The following is a 23083-nucleotide window of genomic DNA, read 5'->3' on the forward strand; positions in this document are numbered from 1 at the left end:
GAAAGCTTTTTAAATAACAAGACTTTAAATATGTATCACAATGGAATGCTTAAAGATTTATTTTGGAGGGGAATCATGAATATCAAAATATGAGAAAGATATCTAATTGAAGATATATATGATTGATATCCCAGCCAAACCAGCTGGTTTTAAGTAAGAGAAAAAAAAGGTAATTAGATTTTATGTTTAAAAACTTTCCTGCGCAGAGCGGATATAAAATCCAACTCTTATACCTATTTTTGCATTTTCGTTTGAATGTTCTTATGAAATCCAGCTTCGCCTTTAAAGTAGAATTATTTAGAAAATACCTTTCTATCCGAGAGGATGTAATTACATTTCCTGGCGATCGGAATTGAACGCCGTACTGAACGGAACCTTGAAGAGGAGCAAATGAACCGGAACGTGAACCGGAATGAGCCGGAGCTCTTTTGTTGTTTTGGGTGATGATATAACATATTAACGGAATACGAAGGACCTCCACTCAAGGTTGCATTTCCAGACAAACTGTATGGTTAGAGACCTCCTTGTCAAGGACGAATTAGAACTTCTTTAAATTCGAGTTAAATTACAAGAGTAAATTTAAATTCTCTTACCTAGCTACGTTTGGCAACCAGTATGCCACGAGTAGTGCTGGGGTTGGAAATTTAGTGCCTAATTAGACAAAAAAAAATTATTAAATATGAATTTCCTTTTGAAAAAAAAGTAATTAAAAGGAAAAAAATCATTTAAAAATAGCATTATTGTACAAAAATTTTTTTAAACATGTATTTCCTTTTGAAAAAATAATTAAAAGGAAAAAAAAAATTTTAATAACATTATTGCACAAAAAATTATTAAATATGTATTTCCTTTTAAAAAGGGATAGTTAAAAGGAAAAAAAATCATTTTTTAAAAATATAGCATTGTTTTTCAAACAAAAAATATTAAATATGTATTTCTTTTTCAAAAGAATAGTTAAAAGGAAAATATCATTTAAAAAAATATCATTATTGTATAAAAAATTATTAAATATGTATTTTTTAAAAAAATAGTTAAAAGGAAAAAAATTCTTTTTTAAAAATTGCATCATTGTAGAAAAATTTATTAAATATGTATTTAATTTTGAAAAGAAATAATGAAAAGGGAAAACATTCATTTTTTTAAAAGCACTTATTCTTTTTGTCGTCTATCAAAGCTATTTTTCTGAACATATTTGTTTGGAGACAGATTATCATCCAGATAGTCAAAGATAACTCAGAAATTTCTATTTAAAAAAGCTGTTTCCATTAAAAAAGTTATTATCGTTTATTTAAGTTATTTATTGCAATTTTTAAATAATTTGTTTATTTGAATTAAAAGTTATTACTTGATTAGATTGCAGTTATATATTACATGGATTTTTTGTTCTTGATTTCAAATCAACAATATAAAGCTTACGAACTTATAAATACTAAATCATATGTTGATTTCAAAATTTCGCTGAGAATTTATGAATTTATTTCACAAAAGTAATTTCTTGTATGATCTTGTATTCTAAGGCGCTCTAAAAATAAAACGTTTGAAACAAAAGGACTCTGGGAATATTTGTTCTTAAATCTGGTTTTTATTAAAATCCATTTTAAAATTATATCTCATCGTAGAAAAACGGCACACATTCAGAAACCTCGATTTGTTGTAATCTGCTGTTAATTTCCATTGGAATACATTTAAAATTCCTTCAGCAATTATGTTCCATATCCTCCAAGAACATTTTTTAAAAACTTGCATATAGTCTCAATCATTCACTTTATAAAGACTTATATATTGTAACTAAATTTCGATTTTGTGTATTCATACAAATATAAAGCGCTGCCGAATAGAAGAACATATTGCTATATTGCTCGGCTGCTGACATATGAGTTATTTACTGAGAGGAGAAGAAAAAATTACTAGGAAATAACTTGTTTATAATAAATATAAGAATGTTGATTTCTCCTGATTTATCAAACTAGATTCATTGATAATCTGCTTCTTACTTCTCAGCCGCTTTGTCCTAAGAACCAAAGATTTTGGCATCCATTTATATTCTTTTGAAGATTACCATGGGTTTATACAATTAATTTACAACCGTTATTATTATTGCATTTTACTGTAGCTGGAAATTTTTTGGATTAATACAAAAATTTATTTTTTTCTTTCAATGGAACATATTTCGTTAAAACTTTTACAGAGATACCTTTTTTAAAATTTGATTTGGTAATAGATCAAATTTTAAGGAAAGATGTTTCTTTTATATAATTTTTCTATTTATTAAATACATTGAATCTTATACTTTGAAGAAGTTTGATTCAAAAATCAAATTTCCGAGGGTTTATTGAATATATATATACCTATCATGTAATATGCATGATCAAATTATAAATAAAAATACAGCAATAGAAATTGATATGATTTGTACAGTGATTGATTAATATGCGGTGATGAAAATTGATATGATTAATTCATTTCTGGAAGGAAACTAATCAAATCAATTATTTCCATATTTTTATTAACTGATTTTAGGGGTATCTTATTTAATGATATCATTTTTTATTTATTCATTCAATGATATGATTTTATTCAATAATATGATTTTCGTACTGATTTACGAAATATTTTTGAAGTTATCTTTGATTATTGCACTTGGGTTTCGTAAAAATATGCTTACTGTAAACAATGTCTCGTGGTATTGATATTCTTATCTGAGAAGAAATTCTGATTGCAAAAGGGTTACAAAAACAATGGAATGTAAAGTATATAAATTTAAGTTGAATCTTGGAACGGTATTGGAATCAAATGATGTTCGTTATTAAAAATTCGGATTTCGGATGGACGAGTTCTAATCTCGCAATAACGGATTAAATATTCTGAGCAGGTACAGCCTTATCTTGATTTACTTTACAAGGTTGATGGTCAGACGTCTTAAATTTTATATATTAATTTTATGTATTTAAAAAAAAAATTTCAGCTTTATTTTTACGAAGTCTGCAAGCATCTTTGTTATGAGTGTTAAAAATGAATAAAAATCGAAAGCAAAGGAACAACAGAATTCTTTATAAACTCGTTAACTGATTTATTTTTCATTGTATGATTTCAAAACGGTTTGACTTTAACTCTGAAAATAATTGATGGAAAAATCTTTAAAAAAAAACTAAATTTTGTTTTATATACAGTTTATGCCAAGAAATAACTTTTTTTTTCAATTGTCAACACTGGGTTTTAGATGAGTAAAATAAAATTATGAACAGCGATAAATATAGATTTAAACACAATACTGTTTAGGTGATAAGTTTTTAATTCTACATTCCAAAATAAAATTTGCGTTGAATTTTCAACTGCTCATTCAAAACAAAATGAACACGCAGTCACAAATGAAAAATATCAAATTTCTTTTATTTTCTTGCAGCACTGGTGTCGCCATTGGCATGTTGTAAAATGATTTAATAACATTGTACTTTAAATAAAATTGTAACATTGTATGTACTTTGATGGCAACAAAAAGTATAAAAATGTCAGCTTTATTCTCATAAAATGTTAGACAAAATTGGGTATGTTGCTTTAACCCTTTAAAGGGCCATTTTTTCTAGTCATATTATGTTAAAATATTTTTAGGCTTGCAATTAGAATAAGAAAAGGGATTCATTTAGCTTATTAGATAAATTTAATTTGATTAATTAATTTGGTTAATTAATAATTAAATGACAAACCAAGACCAATCATTTTGTGTGAGATAAAGAACTGAAGCATCTAAGTTTCTGATTTACTAAAAAAATTTTTATCAGAACTTATGCCAACCTACATAATTTATACAAAGATTGATAAATTTGATGAGAAGGATACTTCCCACGGCCTTAGAAAGGGTTAAAGTAGCTGTTGGCATTGCAGGTGTAACCATGCAAAGATCCATTTTCTGTTTTTCATATAAACAATTTATGGTTAAAATTTATTATTACTTATAATTCCTCAACAGGTGTTTGAACATGTGACTGATGTGTGTGTTTTATTTGCAGGCGCACCCGCTCGTTAAATGCTCCGAGCCCCATCTGCCAGTTCGGACCTTGCGGCCGAATCATGAAGAACTCTGCCATGGTAATGTAAGTCAAACCATTCTCTAACACCCATTAACAACACTCCTTTTTACAGGGCACCGAACCTCAGCACCCTTATCTCTCAAAATGGACCCCTATGTCGCATTTATGAGGTCCACATTGTAAATGTAGTACCGGGAAATCTTTAACGAATTCACTTGAGAAAATGACTCGGGCAATTGTTAAAACTGTTCATTTGCACAAAAATTGTTCTTTTTTTCTTGCCACTTGACTATTTTTTCAAATAATCAAATGTTAGATACCTTTATCTTATATTATTATCATGTTGTATTACATTCAAGCCCATAAATTATATCAGTATAATGTATGGTTTATCAGATATCAATATTAACACTTTAATGGCTGCACTTTTCTGCAGTCAAACGTCGCAAGCAGCCAGCAATATTTGATGAAATTATTAAAAAAGAAATTTGTATACGTTCATCAATCACCAGACAGTAAGTGTGTTACCAGCCAATACCTTCGATTGTAGTATCATACACATATGTGAGGGCCCTTAAAGTATTAAATTGAAACGTAATTTTACTAAATACAAGAAAAACATTTAAATCGATGTGATCTTTAATTGGTTGATAATCTATACTGGGCAAGCCTTTATTTGTTTTGTGCAAATTCAACAGGTAGACGTTTATTTGCTGACAAAACGACGTCTTGCAAATGATAGAGCGATGTGCGGTTTCTTTTTATGGGAAACAAAATTTCCGAAAATAATCGATTCAGGAGTGAATTTAATTAACTTCCGCCAACGAACAATCAATTAAAAGATGGTCAAAACCGTTTCAAGGGAATAGACTCCTTACAGCAAGGGAGCGTATTAAGGTTTTCTCAATGGAACCTTCCAGATCAATAGATTGGTAAAAATCGGCCATTTTCATGGCTTCCACATTATTCCAATATCTCACAATTCGATTTCTTTCCTGTGGAACCTTTTCTAGAATCCTGTTTATACCGCAAAGGTTCGCAAGCGTCGAATAATTCAGAAAAAAATTACCAGAATTACGTTTAAGGTATTATATAGCAAAGATTTGCTAAATTATTTCAGGAAATTTTCTGCTTTTCTAATGTAGACACTTTAATGTCCTATAGTTATTTGAATTGGATATGCTGAAAGTAATTAAACAGTAACCATTTGAAACTAAAGCTGTGAAATTAATTTATTCTGTTAACTTTATCTCTGTTGGACTCCTCTGAATTGCTGAAAATTACACTTGAGAACGCTTGCAACCAATTTCAACACGATATCAGCACAAGGCATTTGTGCTATGCAGAAGTAGATTTCTTTACAAATTTGAATCTGGTTTATTAGAAGTGAGTATTTTGTATTTCTCAAAACTAAGAAGTCGTATTACCAATATTATCATGAGGCTTTGTATAGAATTTTTTAAATATATCCAGTTGAAACATAATTTCGGCTGCGAAATTTTTATTGGAAATACAATCCCAATCCATCTGATCTTTTAAAATAAATGGAGCCAATATTTCATAAATTAATAGTTTATTAAAAATTTCACTTTCGCAGACTATCTGACATTGGTCTGGTTTGTTTAACTAGCCTCATTTTTAAGTTACACCTGAAGAGTATAGGTATAACTGCTGTGAAAGTAAAATTAATTTTCACATCACTACAGCGAATGTCCATCTGTCTCGTCGGATTTCACATATATTAGCTCCTTGAATATGCCGAATGTTTGATGGAAATGGATCTCCGACTGACTATCTTTAGGATTTGCAGCTGATACTCTATCTATAGATTACAATGTCACCATATTATGAAACGTAGCCTCTTGTTATTTTTGATTAAAGAACATGAAAGAACGAAATTATCGGAAAGTTTATACAGGATTTTTATGGCGTGCTTTGAAAATATCATTATATATTTATTTTCATCTTCGGATTGCAAATAGAAACAAAATTTCACATGCTAAAGACGTATATCTACTACCTGTTCATTTAACAGATCTATATTTAATTGTTTTTGAATATTCATGAAATGTATTTATCAATTAAAAATAAAATGTTAGTCAGTTATAATTTTCACTACTTTAAATTTCGTGTTTGGGGTTTTGAAAACACACAATTTGACACAGTCCGGTATCGAGATTGAATCATATTTTTTTGTCACTGATATGTATGCAATTAAATATCAGCTTTGGCAAGCATATTTAACGAATGATTTCAATGAAAAAATATTTATACCCTTACCAAATATATGGTGATGCTATGACTTGATAAAACATAATTCAGAAAATAAATAATAATAATAATAAAAATGTGACAATTTATGATAAGTGCCATTAGATAAGATTTTCAAGAAGCTTATTGTAAATTTTATTTGCAAGCCGATAGCACATATTTTCAAACAAAGCGAATAAATCAACTGTGCCGTTTTATATAATGGGTGATCTGCTACCAGAAATGACCGTGATTAGGAATATTTAATTAATTTTTAGATGCTTAGTTCTTTTCTAAAGATGAAAAGCTTTTAAGAAAGTCGTATTTGCAGAATAAGCTATTACATATTGACATTCTAAATGTAATGATAATTTATTTCTTGAGTTTGAAAGCAGTATTGCAGTCTAAAATTTAAAACAAATCAAATAAGCGAAGTTAAGAATATAAGAATGTATTCATGCTTTTTTGTGTTAAAAGAGGTTTCCTGCCTTGTCAAATGTATTCTTTGTTATATTGATAATATAGCTATTTTATTCATCTTATTAATTATATTAAGTATTTTAAACATATCTCATTAGCTATTATTATTTAAATGAAACACACTTTTTATTAAAAAATCTTTTGTTTTGATTAAAATTCCTTTTATAAAGTTATTTTATCAGATTTTGTAAAATATTACATTTTTTTTTCAGTTTCATTTGCTTTCAGTGTGAAACGATTCAAATGATGGAATAGCATGAGGAATGAGATATGAGAACTGCACATATGATTACTACAATATTTAGTACATCAGAAGGGCGAATAATTTTTAAGCATTTCTGAATGAATGCTTTTATTTTTTGACGAATAACAAACATATATTTAAGGCTGGTGCGAAAAAGATTGTCTAATTTTTTTATATTCTTATGTAAATATATGCAACTTTTATTCAGAGTATTTTCTAACAAATAATGGTAAACTGCGAAAATTCAAAGTCCAATAAATGAGTGTAAGAAAAATATGTTTGAAAAAAATCCAAGTTATTAATTCTTTTCTTTTACTGAATAATAAAATATCAATATAAAATTTCTTGAAATAATAAATTCTGCATTATAGCCTTTTTTGATCTTATATAAAGCCAAAAATAATTACAAACAAAATTCAAAAGGTAGAAAACTGCGCAAGTACACGAAAGTCATATGACACAAGAATATTCACTGGAAAACAATAAAACTATTCCTATCACGTTTTAGGAAATAAAGGTAAAAAATAAATGAAAACATTCGCAGGAAACTTCTTTCTTTAAAAAGAAGAAATACGTATTTTATTATTCTTTTAAAACTATCTCTTTTTAGCATATTATCATATTATCAATGGCTATTTCAAAACCTTAACATCCATTAAACAAATACGATTTAAATAATAGGCGATTCAATAAAAGGAAAGTCTCTCTTACCTAGACGAAAGAAACTTTAAATATTCTGTAATAGTTGGCGCATGTGCTTTTCGCCAAATTTAAAAGGATTTCAGAATCAATTTGTTTGTCACGGTTTCCAAAAGTGCAAATTATTCTACAAAATTTATCATCATATTAGTTTAATTCGAACATATTAACGAATCACATCAAACAATGTATTAAAATTAGTACATCAAGTGTACGTGTATTTTCTAGTATTTTGATTTTATCTTTTTTTAATTCTATTCAATTTTACTTATTCAAAATTCGTTTAAACTTTTATTTCCTGGGTCTGTAGCTGAAACTATCTCGGTAATTTATGAATGTATTGATATAATACATGCATCAATTTTAATACATTGTTTGATCAAATTTCCATAAAGACTACTCTTGTAAAATATCACTCGAGGAATAATTTTTACTGATAAATATACTTCATTATGATATGCCTTTTAATTTTAATTAACCATTAGTTAACACGATTCCCATTTGGAGATTTTAGAATTTTAGGTGCAGCACTTAGCGTCATATATATTTGAGACGCCTGATACATATTCCTTCCATACATATTAGTCAATATTGTGTATGTTCTATGCTTCATTTCTTCACAACAAGGGAGCAAATTTGAAATTCGCCTGTAAGTTGAACGGAACAGTATTGTCATAATTAATACATTATAGTTTTGGTTTGATTTTTATAATGTAATGAAATACCATGCATAAATATGTAATTAAGAGGTTATAGTTAATAACAATATCTTACTTACTCAATCTTTTATTTTTTTATTGAAATGATTTTATTGGTCATTTTTATGTTTTGTTTTGAAAATATCTAATATTTTTAAAACAAAAAATAATTTGAATATAACCGCATTGTTATGTAATTTTTTTGCATATATTTATGTAACTTATCGGGTCAAAAATCTAAAAAATAATGGCAGTTAATGGATTAAAATGAAATGTCATTTAATTAAAACTAACTTTGTCTCTAATTTCGCCATATATGAAAGCAATACAATTCGGGTATATTATAATATTATCATAATGCATAACATTCTAAGCAATTTTAATGTTTTCAACAGGATATTTTTTTAACTGGACAAAAACCTAAACTCTGTATAGAATATGATGTCATTTCTTATGTTGATATTGAAGCCAAATCATAGAGAAGTTAATTTAAATTGTACATCATTCGATTTCAACCATGATCTATTTTAATCAGAATATGAAAATTTATTGTTCAATTGGTGTGTTTCAGGACCATCCAAGACCCTGCGAGCCAGCGTTTGACATGGCACAAGCCTCCCCTGACTGTCCTGGTCATCAAGAAAGTGCACGACGTCTCCGTCATACAGCCCTTCATTGATCTCGTTAAATGGCTCATTTACGTAAGCAAGTGGTGATTGCTTCTCTTTCACTTAATACTTGACCCCTTTGTTCACGGGAATATCGGTTGCGTTTCATTTAAATCAAATCAAATCTCTCTATCTGAGATGTATTTGAAGGATGAGAATGTGCCACGTTGGATCGAGTTTTTGAAATTTCATTTAGAAAGTTTCAATTAATTGAGAACTAAGCAAAATTTTGGCGTTCCCTATAACTTATATCGATATATTTGCTAACTAAAATATACTATATGTTTAGCGCAGTACGGCCAAAGCTGGCCTTTGCTTATACATGCTTATAAACAGAAAGTCATGACAAATATTTACGCTATGCAGCATTTCATTGAAGCTGGAAGAAAACATTTGTTTGCTGTTAAAATTAAATTTAGATATTTTTAAGATTCTTACCAAAATGGACATGTTTTATTAACATTTTCTAGATGTGTAATTTTCATAAATATGCGAGTGCGATTCATTTAAAATTGCACTGAATTTGTACAGTTCTTTATTATTGGTTAGTATTTCAAAGAAAAATCTTACTTTTGATGCGCACATGCGTTTTATTTAGCCATTTGGTAAATAGTATCTTGCCTATTCTATGCAATCCGATGTGTTAAGAAGAAGCAAACATGTGGTGACATTGATAATGAGAAGTAATTTGCTGTAAATTTACTTATAAAATAAATATGAAGGATAAAATTTCTATAAAATCTGTTTTTCTTTACTTTTAAAGATGTTCTCATTTTTTTAATTTTACAAATAGGTGATCATTTTTTTAACTGGTTTTGAACACAAGACTCTCTCGTTCATAAAAGTGCAACTTTATATTTCTGCATTTACATGACATATATATATATATGAATACTACAAAATATAAAAAGAAAAGAAAGAAAGAATAAACATGTAGAATTGCTGCAAGAATTCTGTAACACAAACACACACACAAAATTCAAGTTAATAGAGATCCTCAAATTTTTACCGTACTTCACCACTGCATGAGATAGATCGAAAAGTATTCGACTTTCTTTATACTGAAGAATTTATCATTCTTGATGTTTTACAAATTTATATTTTTAACCGTATTCGAAAAAAGATCAATTTTTTCAGAAATCACAACCTTTTATTTCAATATTTATGTATGCGAACACTGAAAAACAAAGCGAACAAGAATACAAAAATATAATTCTGCACGATCAAAGAGAATCAATTCTATAAGAACATAAAAAGAAAAAAATTAAAGAAGCAGAACACCTCATTTCTTACTTAATCGAAACTAGCTGAAGCCAGCTTTATCATGAACTAAGGAATTTAATTCAATATATTGATGTAAGAGTTCCCATGAAATTTTAAAAATTAATTGTTCTTTCGCCTTCTAGGAGAAACACATGCTGGTATTTGTGGAAACTTCTGTGCTGGAGGAAAACTATTTGCTGGTGAATCCCTCTTACCCTGCCATCAAAGACAAGCTCTGTACATTTAAAGAAGGTAAGAGACACATGACGGTTTGCTCTTTCTAATGGCAAAATATTATTTGTAGAAATGGCCATTCGACGGGCTTGTTTTAACGGAGAATAAACAAATTTTTCAACAATACACACTCTTCTTTGAAAAATGAATGCTGTTTGGAGTAATTTTTCAATTTAATTCATAAACCATGTGAGATAGTAAGGAGAAGTTGTTAATTTATGATAAGTCAAAGAGGTTCTTGTAAATTTGAATAATCCCTTTTTTTTTCAATTCAGAACAAATGTCTATAAATTTTGTTGGGAATTAAATAGCATATAATTTTTATTAACAGATTATAATTACATTTTACAGAGAAATGTCTTTATTTTGTAAAGTTTCTTTAAAATTTTAATTTTACAATATTTTATAAGAAATCTTTTACAAAACTTATTTTTTTATTTAAATACTTGTATATAATTAAGATCAAAATTGTCAATTTAACCAATTACCTTTTCAGACTTATTTTTCTTATTTGTATTCTTTGTTAGAACTGAAAATAATAATTGAAAATGAATACTGTCACCTTATTTTAAAAATATTGATATGATTTTTATTATTCAAACATGTTCGATGTGTTTATGAGAACTAGGGACATCTGTGACTTTAAAAAATTGATTTTTCCATTTTAATCTAAAAAAATGAAGGCATTTCCCTGATTATAGAAATATATAGTTTGTATAGTTAGAAATACCGAAGGTTTATAAACCAGTTTTTGATAAAAAATCAAATAAAAACTCCTATGATAATAAGATTGGGCTTTTTCCTTTTTCTTGAAACATGTTTCTTTCAAATTTGGATATGCAGAGAACATATTCCATTTACAATTTATTACTCTTAAAACCTTATGCAACAATATTTACATATATTATGCATCTGCTAAAACTTGTTTTTATTTTTTTCTTCTCAATAATATTAATCTTTAAAGGTTATTTATCATGAAAATTAAAATATATTTTTTGATTTTCAAGTTGCACACATTCATTTTTTTTTAACTTTGGTCTTTAGTATATTTAAACTAAAATAAGCTTATTGGATTAATAAAGTTCATATAATACACCAATTTTGGAATGATTTTACTCAGAATTATTTTTTCTGAGCATACCAATTTGCAGTTTTGATCTTGAAAATGATCACGACACAACGCATTCGATTTGCGTTAAAAAACAAATACTCTTAGGAACGAATATTTCTCTACTGTTTTATAATTAAAATGAAACATTTGTTCTATATGATGTCTTAACTTTTCCATAGGATATGAAATTTACATGAAGAAAAAATCGTTTATTGGCAGATGAAATTTTGGAAATTTTTATTGTCGAGAATATTCCAGTGATCCTAAATGATTAAGAATTACTAATTAGTAATTTTCGATTGTCTCTTTTTTTTAGGGAGGGATGACTTGACAGACAAAATCGATTTCATCGTCTGCATGGGAGGAGATGGAACACTACTCTACGCCTCTTCCTTATTTCAGGTAAATGTTTTTCCTTAATACAAAGTTGGTATTTACATAAAAGACGAAAATGCTTACCTGTGTTAGCAATTTAAATTTGCTAATTTTCTGCAAAATTGTTTCGAAAATTAATTTTAAAGTAATCAAGCATTAATTTTAATTTGTATTTTCCTATTTCAGACATCAGAATCGTCTTATTTTATTTTCATCTACATTTTTACATAAACTGTAATTAGTCAAATTTATTATTTACAAACCAATCTTTTAATGTTATTTTGCCAGAAATATATTAGATATTTTGATAAATTAATAGAAATAGTTATTTTGTTTTATTTTCGATTTCCTCTTGTAAAAATTAACTCCATGTTGATCACTACATCTGAAATATTATTTTTATTATAATTAATATTATTATTTTGATCAGATATATGTATGTCTTTTAAGCACATTGAATCTAAATATATGAAACAAAATATAAAATATTATTTAACTTCGGAGGGAAGAACTTTTTTTTAAAGAATATTCCAAAGAATATGCAGTAGAAAATACAATACTTGTTGAAGCTAATTTTGTTATTAAGATATTGAAAGTACAACGTAGAAGATGAAAACGATCAGATGTACAATAATTCTACATGATTTCTTTTAAGAAATGAAGTATTCCATTATTAACTATTATCATAGTTTTATAAAATTCATTAAGTGTTCAATTTTTAAAATACCTTCTCTTAGTTGAGAAAAGACTTTTGATGTATTTTACTTAAGTCACATCTGCATTTCTTTGTCATATTTTAAACCTTCAATCATATCGATTTCTTTATAATAAATCTTTTTATAAAACATAAATATATTTTGAGATGTACTTGTTTGATAATTCTTAATTAATCTAAAAAGTGTTTTTCATTTGACTTTGCATGCGTTCAAAGATGTATTGCTCTTTTATTTTGATAGATAAAAGTGGCTCATGGTTATGAACTATAGAATCTGCTTCAATAACTTTTGCACTTTTTGTCAGCGAGATAATTGTCGTTGTGAAAATATGAAATGAAAATAATGGAATTTATATGATATTCTCTAATTACGTTTTTTCTTATCTGTGCAGCAAAGCGTACCACCTGTTATGGCATTTCATCTGGGATCTCTAGGATTCCTCACACCTTTCGAGTTCGATAATTTCGAGGAACAAGTGACAAATGTTCTTGAAGGTAGGCCCGACCTTCATGTTCTTTTTTTAAATAGCCTCTATGCATTTCGCTCCGAAATCATTACGCCACCATTAAAAAGTTTAAAATAATGAGTGTCCAGCTGTGATGTCTACATTCTTTGAACAACACCTACGTTGTGTTTCAAATAGATCTTATTTATCGTTGTTGCCTTACACTCACCCATCAACATGTGGTACAATCAATTTGTTGTATCTCAAAGTGAATATTAATGCCACTTGCATATTATTTGATGATGGAATCACTTAAAAAGACGATGAATTATTTATAAGTGCATGCTTTCACAGGGGAGATTCATATCCAGTAATCAATTGCGTGTATCTTAACAGCTTTCAAAATATTCATGAATTATCAAATTTCTTAGATCAAAAGAGAAACTACGTGGCCTGTAGTGTCTTATTAGTCCACCTTGAGACAAGCAAAAAGTAAACTGGATTTTTTTTTCACAGCCGTATTTTAATCTTTATGCGATGACCTTTGCAGAATCTTTACCTGAAATGAGGGATAAAGGCGTTAAAAGGAATTTATTATTTTGGAAAAGAGTGCAGGAAAACAAGAAATATTACCACTGAAAAAATTCCATCGTTATCCATAAAATCAATGACCTCTATTTTGAATTTTTAAACCACTTATTCCAATAATCGGAAGTTTTCGAGCTGAGAAAACGGACGAATTCATTTTTAGTCCTTTTAGAATCGTACAATTTATTTAAGTGATTCTACGGAATAGAGAGAAATCAATGTTTCAAATTTGGGAATGTATGGCGACTAGTTGCAGATGCTCTCAATTCAACTTTTCAATTTTTTCCACCGTGATTTTCATCATGATTATTATTGTCTTTAAGGGATATTTTTTTATTTCCAAGATAACGTAACACTATCTTTGAGATAAAAGAAATTCTTTTCATAAGTGAAGTCACACTGCTGATTTAGAATTTCATGAACTTCGTGGAAATAGCCATAATACATTTCGTATTCGTTATTTGTTCATTACTATTTCCACACTACATCTATCCTGTTCCTAGAACATAATTCACTCTTTGATCCCCATTGAGAAGGGAACAATAGAAGATAAGCAATGGTATCGCATCAAACGGGTAATAAGATATTCTTCTGGGTCAATATGCCTCTAACAACCATTTTTACCCTAGTATTTGGCAAATACTACATGAGTTGTCTGTGAGAATATGCAGAGTGGATGCACTACTCATCGCAGGTGACCGAGAAAGGGATTTTCCCCCTTCCTGGCAGTGTTTGGCAAATCCGAACTAGTTTGTCCATCAACGAATTTTAACAATTGAGGGGAACAAGTTTATGATATCCAAGTACTTTCAAGTGTTAACGCTTACTTTAAGAGCTACCCCAAACTAGTGGGAATATTCCTCAAACAAAATCTATGACTGATCTTCAGTTTCTTTATCGTGAACTTTATGTAACCATCCAATTTTTGATGTGGCTATCCAGTGCATACGTATTTATGATATCAAAGTATATTCAAGTATTAACGCTTATTTTAAGAGCAAACCCAAGCTGGTGGGAGTGTTCCTCAGACGAAATCGATGACTGATCCTCGGTTTCCTTAGCTTAACTTTATTTTGCGACCCAGTTCTTGTCTAGTCATAGCACAGTTCCTCTCCGCCACTCAAACTGTAATCCACCATCCGAGTATTTTGGCACTTTCAATAATCTCTCCCAAGATAAAATTTATTATGTTTGCTAGTTTCAAATAGAACAACTGATGTGACAAATTTTTGATTTGCAGACAGACATTTGACCTATTCCGTATTTTAATTCCGCATTTGACATGTTCCGTACATTTTCAAAATGATTGTGATTATGGTAATTAGGATCTGCAATCCACGACTACCGAAGCTCGTTCTGGTGATAGCTATTTATGGCAGTGATTTCGGTCTTCGCCTTATATTTTATGTTCTATTTTAGTTTAGTTTCATTTGATAATTTCGCAAGAGTAAAAAAAAAATATCCCAAACGAAACTGTACCGACGTCTTGGCCTAGGGGGTAGCGCGTCTTCTCCGTTGTCTGGGAATCCCGGGTTCGGGCATGGTTGTTCTTTTTCCTGTGTTCTATCTGGAGGTGTGTGAAAGAACCCTTCTGTAAAAAGTTGTTGTGCAAGCGAGTGTGTGAGTGTCATCTTCATATTAGCTAAAAGTCAGACTTCTGCCTTCGGGTGCTCAGAAGCGCTCACCCTCAGACGCTACTGTAGAAACTCGGCTTAAATCGCAAACTTCGTCAGCGGGCTTGTACAAGTGCCATAAGTAACAACAACAATAACCGATATGTTGCGTGTTGGTATAACCATATATTTTAACAGATTAATTTCAATATTTATATGACAGTATCCTTCCAGTGTGTAAAAATTAAAAAAAAAATAATAACATTGAAAAACAAAGTTCTTAAACTTTAATAATGATGGTGTAGAATTCTGATGTTTCTTTATATTCTTGTACGTATTCATTTGTCAGTTTTAATGCAAAAATAAAATGCTATGATCAGCAACTAAGAAAGGGATTTTTGAGCTGAGTCCTTGCTGATTTTATTTTCTCTTATACGAAGTATAAAAAAAGTATTGTAATTTTCAAAAATATCAAACCCAAAATTTTGACGAACCTCTTCGTTTCAGACTTCCCAATGTTCAAAAAACACATTTTTGACATTCCGTCTGTCTGTCTGTGAATACGATAATTTGAACATATTTTGATTTAGACTAATGAAATTTGGTATATGGACGTTGGACTAAATTTTAAAGTTCTATCAAATTCTGGACAAAGTGCATTCAGAGGAAGTCTACCAATTACTACTGAGCTCGATAACTACAAAACAATTAGACAGATGAAATATGGTATACAGGTTTAGCACTTAAAAGGATCTCTATTTTTACATGCATGTAAATATGCAATGGCTCATAAATGCAATGACATAAGCCAATGAAATTCAGTAAGATATTTTAAAACCATAACTGTAGTTTCATATCACATTTTGGCATTAACAAACTGGCAAAGAGTCATCCAAAATACATAACCTCGCGATAAATTCAGTAGTTCGTTAAAGATCTATATTTTGTAATTATCGTTCACAAGGCATCCGTGGCCTTACCCAAGGTCTAAAATTTTATATTTGAGATGAAGGCAATATAGATTTATTGGAGAGTATGCGAGAAAGATTTGAGGAGACCATTCCTAATGTTTTAAATTTAGTCTCTTATTGCAAAAATAATTCCCTGTATTTACAGTGGTAACTTACCATTTCTACAATAGCATGATTTTCAATTAGAATTATGATTAATAGAAGTATGAACGAAAATTTGTTGGCGGTCAGTAATTTTTGAACGTTCAGAAGATCGGCGATTCTATTTTGTTGCTTTGAAAATATAGGACTGTTCTTAGCTAGTTCCATTTTTCAGCCACGAGGGTGAAAGATGTCAAATAATTTGAATGCCATTTGTCATCGAAGGGAAGGAGGGAGAATGTTGGCTTTATTGTATACTCATGCGAATTTTTTTTTTCTTTATCAGGACATGCTGCGTTGACCCTCCGAAGTCGTCTAAGGTGTATCATTGTTCGAAAGAACGATATCGGAGACAAAAACGAACCCCACACAAGCTTTCTGGTAAGTGTGAAATTATTCAAGGAAAATTTATTGATATCACTGTTTTTTAATAAAATGTTCAAAGTGTAAACCAAGTATTTATTTTTCATGCACTCTGATTCGTACATATCAGTATAGCTACATTACATATTATTAAAAAAAATCGTAATGTACTTCCCTTCATTTTTTTCCTATTTTAGTAATATACTACACCTCAGCTTATATAGAGCTCTAGTAACTCCTATCTGGTTTATTGTTCGACTTTATTAACCCCTTCGCATACAATGACGAATCAGATTTGTACATCGTATTACTGAGTTTTAATTTTAAATCTGCAATGGAGTGAAAGTATTAAATACAAAAATCACTTAAAAAATGCTTCGGTTTCTCAAATGATCTTTATATTACAGGAACCATTGGAAGTCACTGGGAAGTTGGAACTGGTTTTTATAGTTGCATTTATATACATTTTAATGCTGCTTTATATCTTTTATAAGCTATTTTCTAAAATTTTAATCTTATGTGGAATTTTCTTACAAAAAACTTCATGAATCAAAATATAATGAATATCTTGTTGTTCAAATTTGGTATAGTAATTTCTCCGAATATTATGTAGTTTTTGAACTAGAGAATTAATAATCTTTTCATTTGGAAATTTTCTATATTTTTTTTAATAATTCACAATGTGAAAAAAAAAAGTTTAAAATGTTATGTTATTTATCTTTTGAATCCAGTATTTAAAGACTGTATAGAAATACAAATTATTTTTCAGTCCAGGTACTAACTATTATATTTCTTAAACTGTCTGCAAAATTTTAATTAAATCATTTGATAAGCCTCTAAATTAAAGATTTTTAATTTATACTTCTGTTACTTTCGTCATTTAACTGATATATTTTGGTATCATAAATGTTTTTTCAATCTTTTTAATGCAAAATTTTCAAAAGCTTAACTGTTTTAAAGTGCTATTCAAAAAAAGTCATCCCGAATATATTCACATAATTTAAAAGAGTGATTATTAATTCCCCTTGTCTTTAGATTTAAATATATAAATATTTTAAAATAAATATATATTTAATATGAGACTGTTAAGATTCCATTCTTTTTACCTTTTCAGGTTCTAAATGAGGTGGTCGTGGATCGAGGACCCTCACCCTATCTCTCCAATATTGACTTGTACCTCGACGGAAAACACGTGACAACGGTGCAAGGGGATGGCAAGTCTATTCATTAACATTTACCTAAAGCCTACTTGCCGACATGAAAATAGCCTAGCGACTTTTAAACCTATTTTCTTTTCATTATAAAAAATAGCTTCAACAGTATGAGAAAACAAATCTTGCGTTTTCATCCGGAATTTTCCGAATCCATTTGAAATTGAAATTGGCGAATACATTTACAAATAATTAACCCTTATCGGACGCTAGATTTTTACGAATGATAAAGACTCCCTATTAGCATCAAATATTATACGATACACCCACGACGTTTTTCGATGTTCCGAATGCCGCCCCATGCTGGGGAGATATCGTAAGAATGTTGTTCGGCATTTTATGCTAATGGGGTGTTGTTACGCAAGAGGTAACGTGCAACCTTAAGGGTTAATAGATATGGTCTGCAGCTTAATGCGCTGACTCACTCTGAGATAATGATATGCACGACACGTGCATCCAATGACAGACTGTTTCATTCTGACAGCCGCAATCACGTCATTAGTAGAAATTCCTTTGAATGACAAAAATGACACCGAAGGATTTCGGCTTCTCAGATGAAAAATGAACTGAACTGAACTGAACTAATCTTTCAAGCATTGAATTTGCATCTAATGAAGGGGTTAAAAAATCTTCCAAGAGATTATATTCTGTTAAACTTCACTTTATGGTAGGATGATAGATAATCATAATCTTTGCAGATTGAAACAGAAAGATTATATAAGTTATAAGAATGCATGAGAACTTGCTATTCCATTGATTTTCATAAATGAGGAATGCACATAAATTTTACAATTTTCATATAAATGTCTTTATAGCTGTGTATGTAGATATACATGTACCTTTCTCATCTTCTAAATAACTGGGCTGAATTCAACCAATTTTAACGCACTTTATTTAAGGTAAGAGAAGTAATGTTGTAAGCTTTTCAAAATACAGAAGTTAATTGAATATTTGATTAATTAGAAATGGATTGAAACATTATCAATTTTTTTTGTAGTAAGGGAAAAACTCATCCTACAAAAAACATTTTCATACCATTTTAAAAAGACAAAATATTACCTTTCCAGTGACATTCTCTTCCTCGCAATTTCCCTTAAAATTTCATTAATTTTAATAACCAATTTTTGAACACATTATTTAAAATAGAAATAGTGTTGCAAACTTTTCAAATGTAAAAGTTTTAATTCAATTTTTGATTAATTAGAAATTAATTAAAACTCCAGATATTTTTTTTTGTAGTAACTTAGAAAAATTTATCCTATAAAAATATTTTTATACTATCTTAAAAAGATAAAACTTTGTTTTCCTTGATATTTATTTCCTTACAAATTTCATTAATTTTTAAAAATTTTAATAAATAATTGATTAAAACGCAAATGATTATGAAATATATATATATATATATATATAATATAAATAATATAAATACTAAAATTAGAATCAGTTGCCAAAGTATCGAATCTTTTTTCTGTTGTTACAGGTTTGATCGTGTCCACTCCGACAGGTAGCACAGCTTACGCAGTGGCAGCGGGGGCATCTATGATCCATCCCAGTGTTCCTGCCATCATGATCACCCCCATCTGTCCCCATTCCCTCTCTTTCAGACCCATTGTCGTACCCGCAGGGGTAGAACTCAAAGTAAGACTCATGTCACTATCATTGTCTCAATACTTTCATCATATAAATATTTATAGATATCTTCAAGAGAATCGAATTAAAAAAAAACTCTCACCTTACTTTTCCTGCATAAATAAGAATTGTGAAATGTGAAAATTAACTTAACAACATTTTCATCGGCTATATTTGGCCATGTGGCATTTATCACAAGTTAAATCTTTGCCATTCTGAAAGTTGCATCGCTTTCACATTCCTGTTAAATAATAATTATTAAAAGCCGTATGATAGCTAACTTTCATATTTTTGAAATTAAATTAAATACATATTTTTAATCTTCCTAAATACTAAAATTAATTCTCACTTTCATATATATATGTTACCGATAAAGTATGAAACACTAACATTCTATTCAAATGCCAGCGTTTTCAGACGTTTTCAGTATGTATAATTCCAGACGTTTTTAGCATATAATTCCGGACATTTTTAGACAAAGTATGAAATATGAGAATTATTTCATACTTACCCTAGGCATTATATATAATACCTAGGCATTTTATAGAATGACAAAGGCTATTTAAGCAAAGTATGAAGAAAAGTCCTGGTAAGGCTATTGTATAAATGATGTGTATTCCTCAAAAATACAAATGTTATTCCGAAAAATGAATGAGAGTGACGTTAAAAGAATTTGTTCAAAATACATAAAAGAAATGAAAATTGTACAAAATAAAATGTATGTCTTTCTTATTAAGGGAAACACAATTTTCATATAAAAAAAGAAATTAAAATTAAACTACTTGTTGCAACATGGTAGGCTTCATTACATTTTCTATGCAAGAACATTTCATATTTTGGCTCTTTGTTTTACACATACATTTGACGAATCCTTTGCAATTGCAATTTAATTATTAATCACATTTACGCTAAGAATTTATAATTAACCCTTTGCATTCCGAAAAGTAACAGGAAGTTTGAATAAGCAATTAAATATTTCTAAATGTACGTCATAATTGCATCAAAATGAGAAAATACGTGGGCGAAGGCCTGCATTCATATAAGCCCAAACATTTTAAGGCAAGTGAAGTTCCTCATTACACCAGGAATAATGTATCCTTGCTGAATTAAGAATATCCTATTGGTGATAATAAATGGAAATAGAATCTTGAGTTAAAAAATGTCGATTGATGTTAATAAACGAGAATAGATTTTAGTTAATAACAAAATCTACAAGAATAACAAAAAAAGTAATAAAATTTCTTAAGGATGAAAAGGGACAAGGAAAACTGTTCATCTAAATGTAAATTTGAAATTAAATTTTAATATATTACTTCTTAGGCTAATGATATATTGAAATTTTGTAGTAGCATGAAGTCTAGGTACTCCATTAATCGCCTTCGCTTCGCTTTCAGATCATGGTTTCGCCCGAGTCTCGGAATTTGGCCTGGGTTTCTTTTGATGGACGCAAAAGACAAGAACTTAGGCATGGAGACAGGTGAGAACTAAAGCACCTACGATGGCGAGCTTTTGCTGCTTACATTATGACGATTGAAATAACAATAATTTTGATACTTTGTATATGAAAAAACTAAAAAAAAAGCATTCTTACACTTTTACATTAACTTTACATTTTTGAAATACATTTTGCCATCAAGTACAAGAAAATATTCATATCTTAAATGTTAACAGGTTAAATACAGATATTGAAATTAGTTTGAAGTTTATATTTAGATATGAAAAAAATAAATAAATATTAATCGCACCGAATAATAAGAAACATAATTTATTATCTAACTCATAGGTTTTTGAATGATAAGAGGTATTTAAGTTTGACCACTCTTAAGATGATACAAGCTATACAAGCTAGTTTATTACTAGTAACTTGCACTTCTCGAGATTGAAATTCTTTCATGTATAGTATTCTGTAGCTTCTGCCTTTTAATTAAAATTAGAACATCATTTGAACCAGCTGGTTTCTAGAATCCCGATAATTATAAAATAATTATAAACTTATCGCACAATGAATATTAATTTATTTTTCTCCATAAGTTAATATTTATTGCATTAGTTTGGCAAATTTTATGTCATCTTTCTTTATACTTTGGCATTTTTATCTTCGTTTGAGCAATCGACTTTACTTTCATTCATGGTTAAATGCCAATGCTTTTAGATTTTTAATTCCAATACAAGCATTCCAAAAGATATATTAAAATAAAAAAGAGATTAAAAAAATAATGGTAGAGTAGTTAAAAATGTAAGAAAGGCAGAATTCTGCTAATCTCTAAGTAGATGATTATATAATTAATTTTTGCTCTTTGAAAAGTTGAAGAGTATTTTATCTCACGTCCTTTGTAATAAGGGTGCACAATTTGTTTGAATCCAACTCGGTTGTTTAGGAGAAAACATATACGTAGTCATGCACAGTCGCATTGACTTTTATTTATATTAAGGACAACTACACAAAGTAGCACGATACCCAATAATAAGATGTTTAGCTTTTTTGATATTTAGGAATGAATGCTAGTCAACAAATATTGCTTATAACAAAATCGAAAGATCATTTTTGAATTTATTCCTTTGAAAAAAAATGTAAAATCTATGAAAATAAATTTGATTGAAATTAACCAGATTTTATAATGATCAATAAGAAATCGAAGCTAAAAAGAAAAACAAAAATTCTGAAAATTATGATTTTTGTGATTCACTGCACATTTCAAATATAATTTTTAAACCAAAATAGTTGACTGCAGTTTTTTTTCTTATTATTAATCAGTTGTTATAAAATCTATCAGTGCTACAAGCACCAGTGTTTGACACAAACCCAGATGTAGATTTCCTTGACTTGCTAGACTAGTTAGATCTTCAATAGCTGGATTATTTTTTTAAGTCAACTGTAATAATTATTCCTGATATATCTCTTGTCTAAAAAGCTATCTTTTATCGTTCATATTTTATTGTTCCTAAAATTCAAATCAGCATTACATAAAGAAAAAAGCTTTCGCACAACAGCATTATATATGCATTCTATTTCTTCTGCAGTCTCCGTGTCACCATGTCAATCTATCCGATACCGTCCATCTGCGCCCAGGATCAGATCAGCGACTGGTTCGACAGCCTGGCAGAATGCCTGCACTGGAACGTCCGCAAGAGGCAGAAGCAGCTGGACGAATACTCGGACCTCGTCCACTCCACATCCTCCTCGTTGCTGCTCGACGACGAACCCAACTCCTAGGTGAGTCGCCTGTTCCGTTTCGTACCACTGTTGAATGATGTTTTTATTTTTCCCGAGACATTCCCTTGTAGCACACATATATTGTATAATACTGTATGAAATAAAACAGTATTGTCCTATATTGTATAATATAAACCAGTCT

The 23083-nt window shown here is 29.2% G+C and overlaps 1 protein-coding gene across 9 annotated transcripts in view; it reads left to right on the forward strand.

Moving 5' to 3' along the window:
- The window catches only part of LOC129968732 (NAD kinase-like), a 123233-nt gene that overhangs the window by 98912 nt on the left and 1238 nt on the right, over window positions 1-23083 (forward strand). For all 9 annotated transcript variants that reach the window (XM_056082920.1, XM_056082918.1, XM_056082924.1 and 6 more), the window contains 10 exons: window positions 4008-4091; window positions 8971-9100; window positions 10474-10582; window positions 11992-12077; window positions 13158-13260; window positions 16811-16905; window positions 18002-18101; window positions 19579-19736; window positions 21122-21204; window positions 22749-22941. In XM_056082920.1, the coding sequence (XP_055938895.1) occupies window positions 4008-4091; window positions 8971-9100; window positions 10474-10582; window positions 11992-12077; window positions 13158-13260; window positions 16811-16905; window positions 18002-18101; window positions 19579-19736; window positions 21122-21204; window positions 22749-22941 (1141 nt within the window). The remainder of the gene's footprint in view (window positions 1-4007; window positions 4092-8970; window positions 9101-10473; window positions 10583-11991; window positions 12078-13157; window positions 13261-16810; window positions 16906-18001; window positions 18102-19578; window positions 19737-21121; window positions 21205-22748; window positions 22942-23083) is intronic.

Source organism: Argiope bruennichi, chromosome 5 (genome assembly GCF_947563725.1).
Source record: "Argiope bruennichi chromosome 5, qqArgBrue1.1, whole genome shotgun sequence".
NCBI classification, from domain to species: Eukaryota; Metazoa; Arthropoda; class Arachnida; order Araneae; family Araneidae; genus Argiope; species Argiope bruennichi.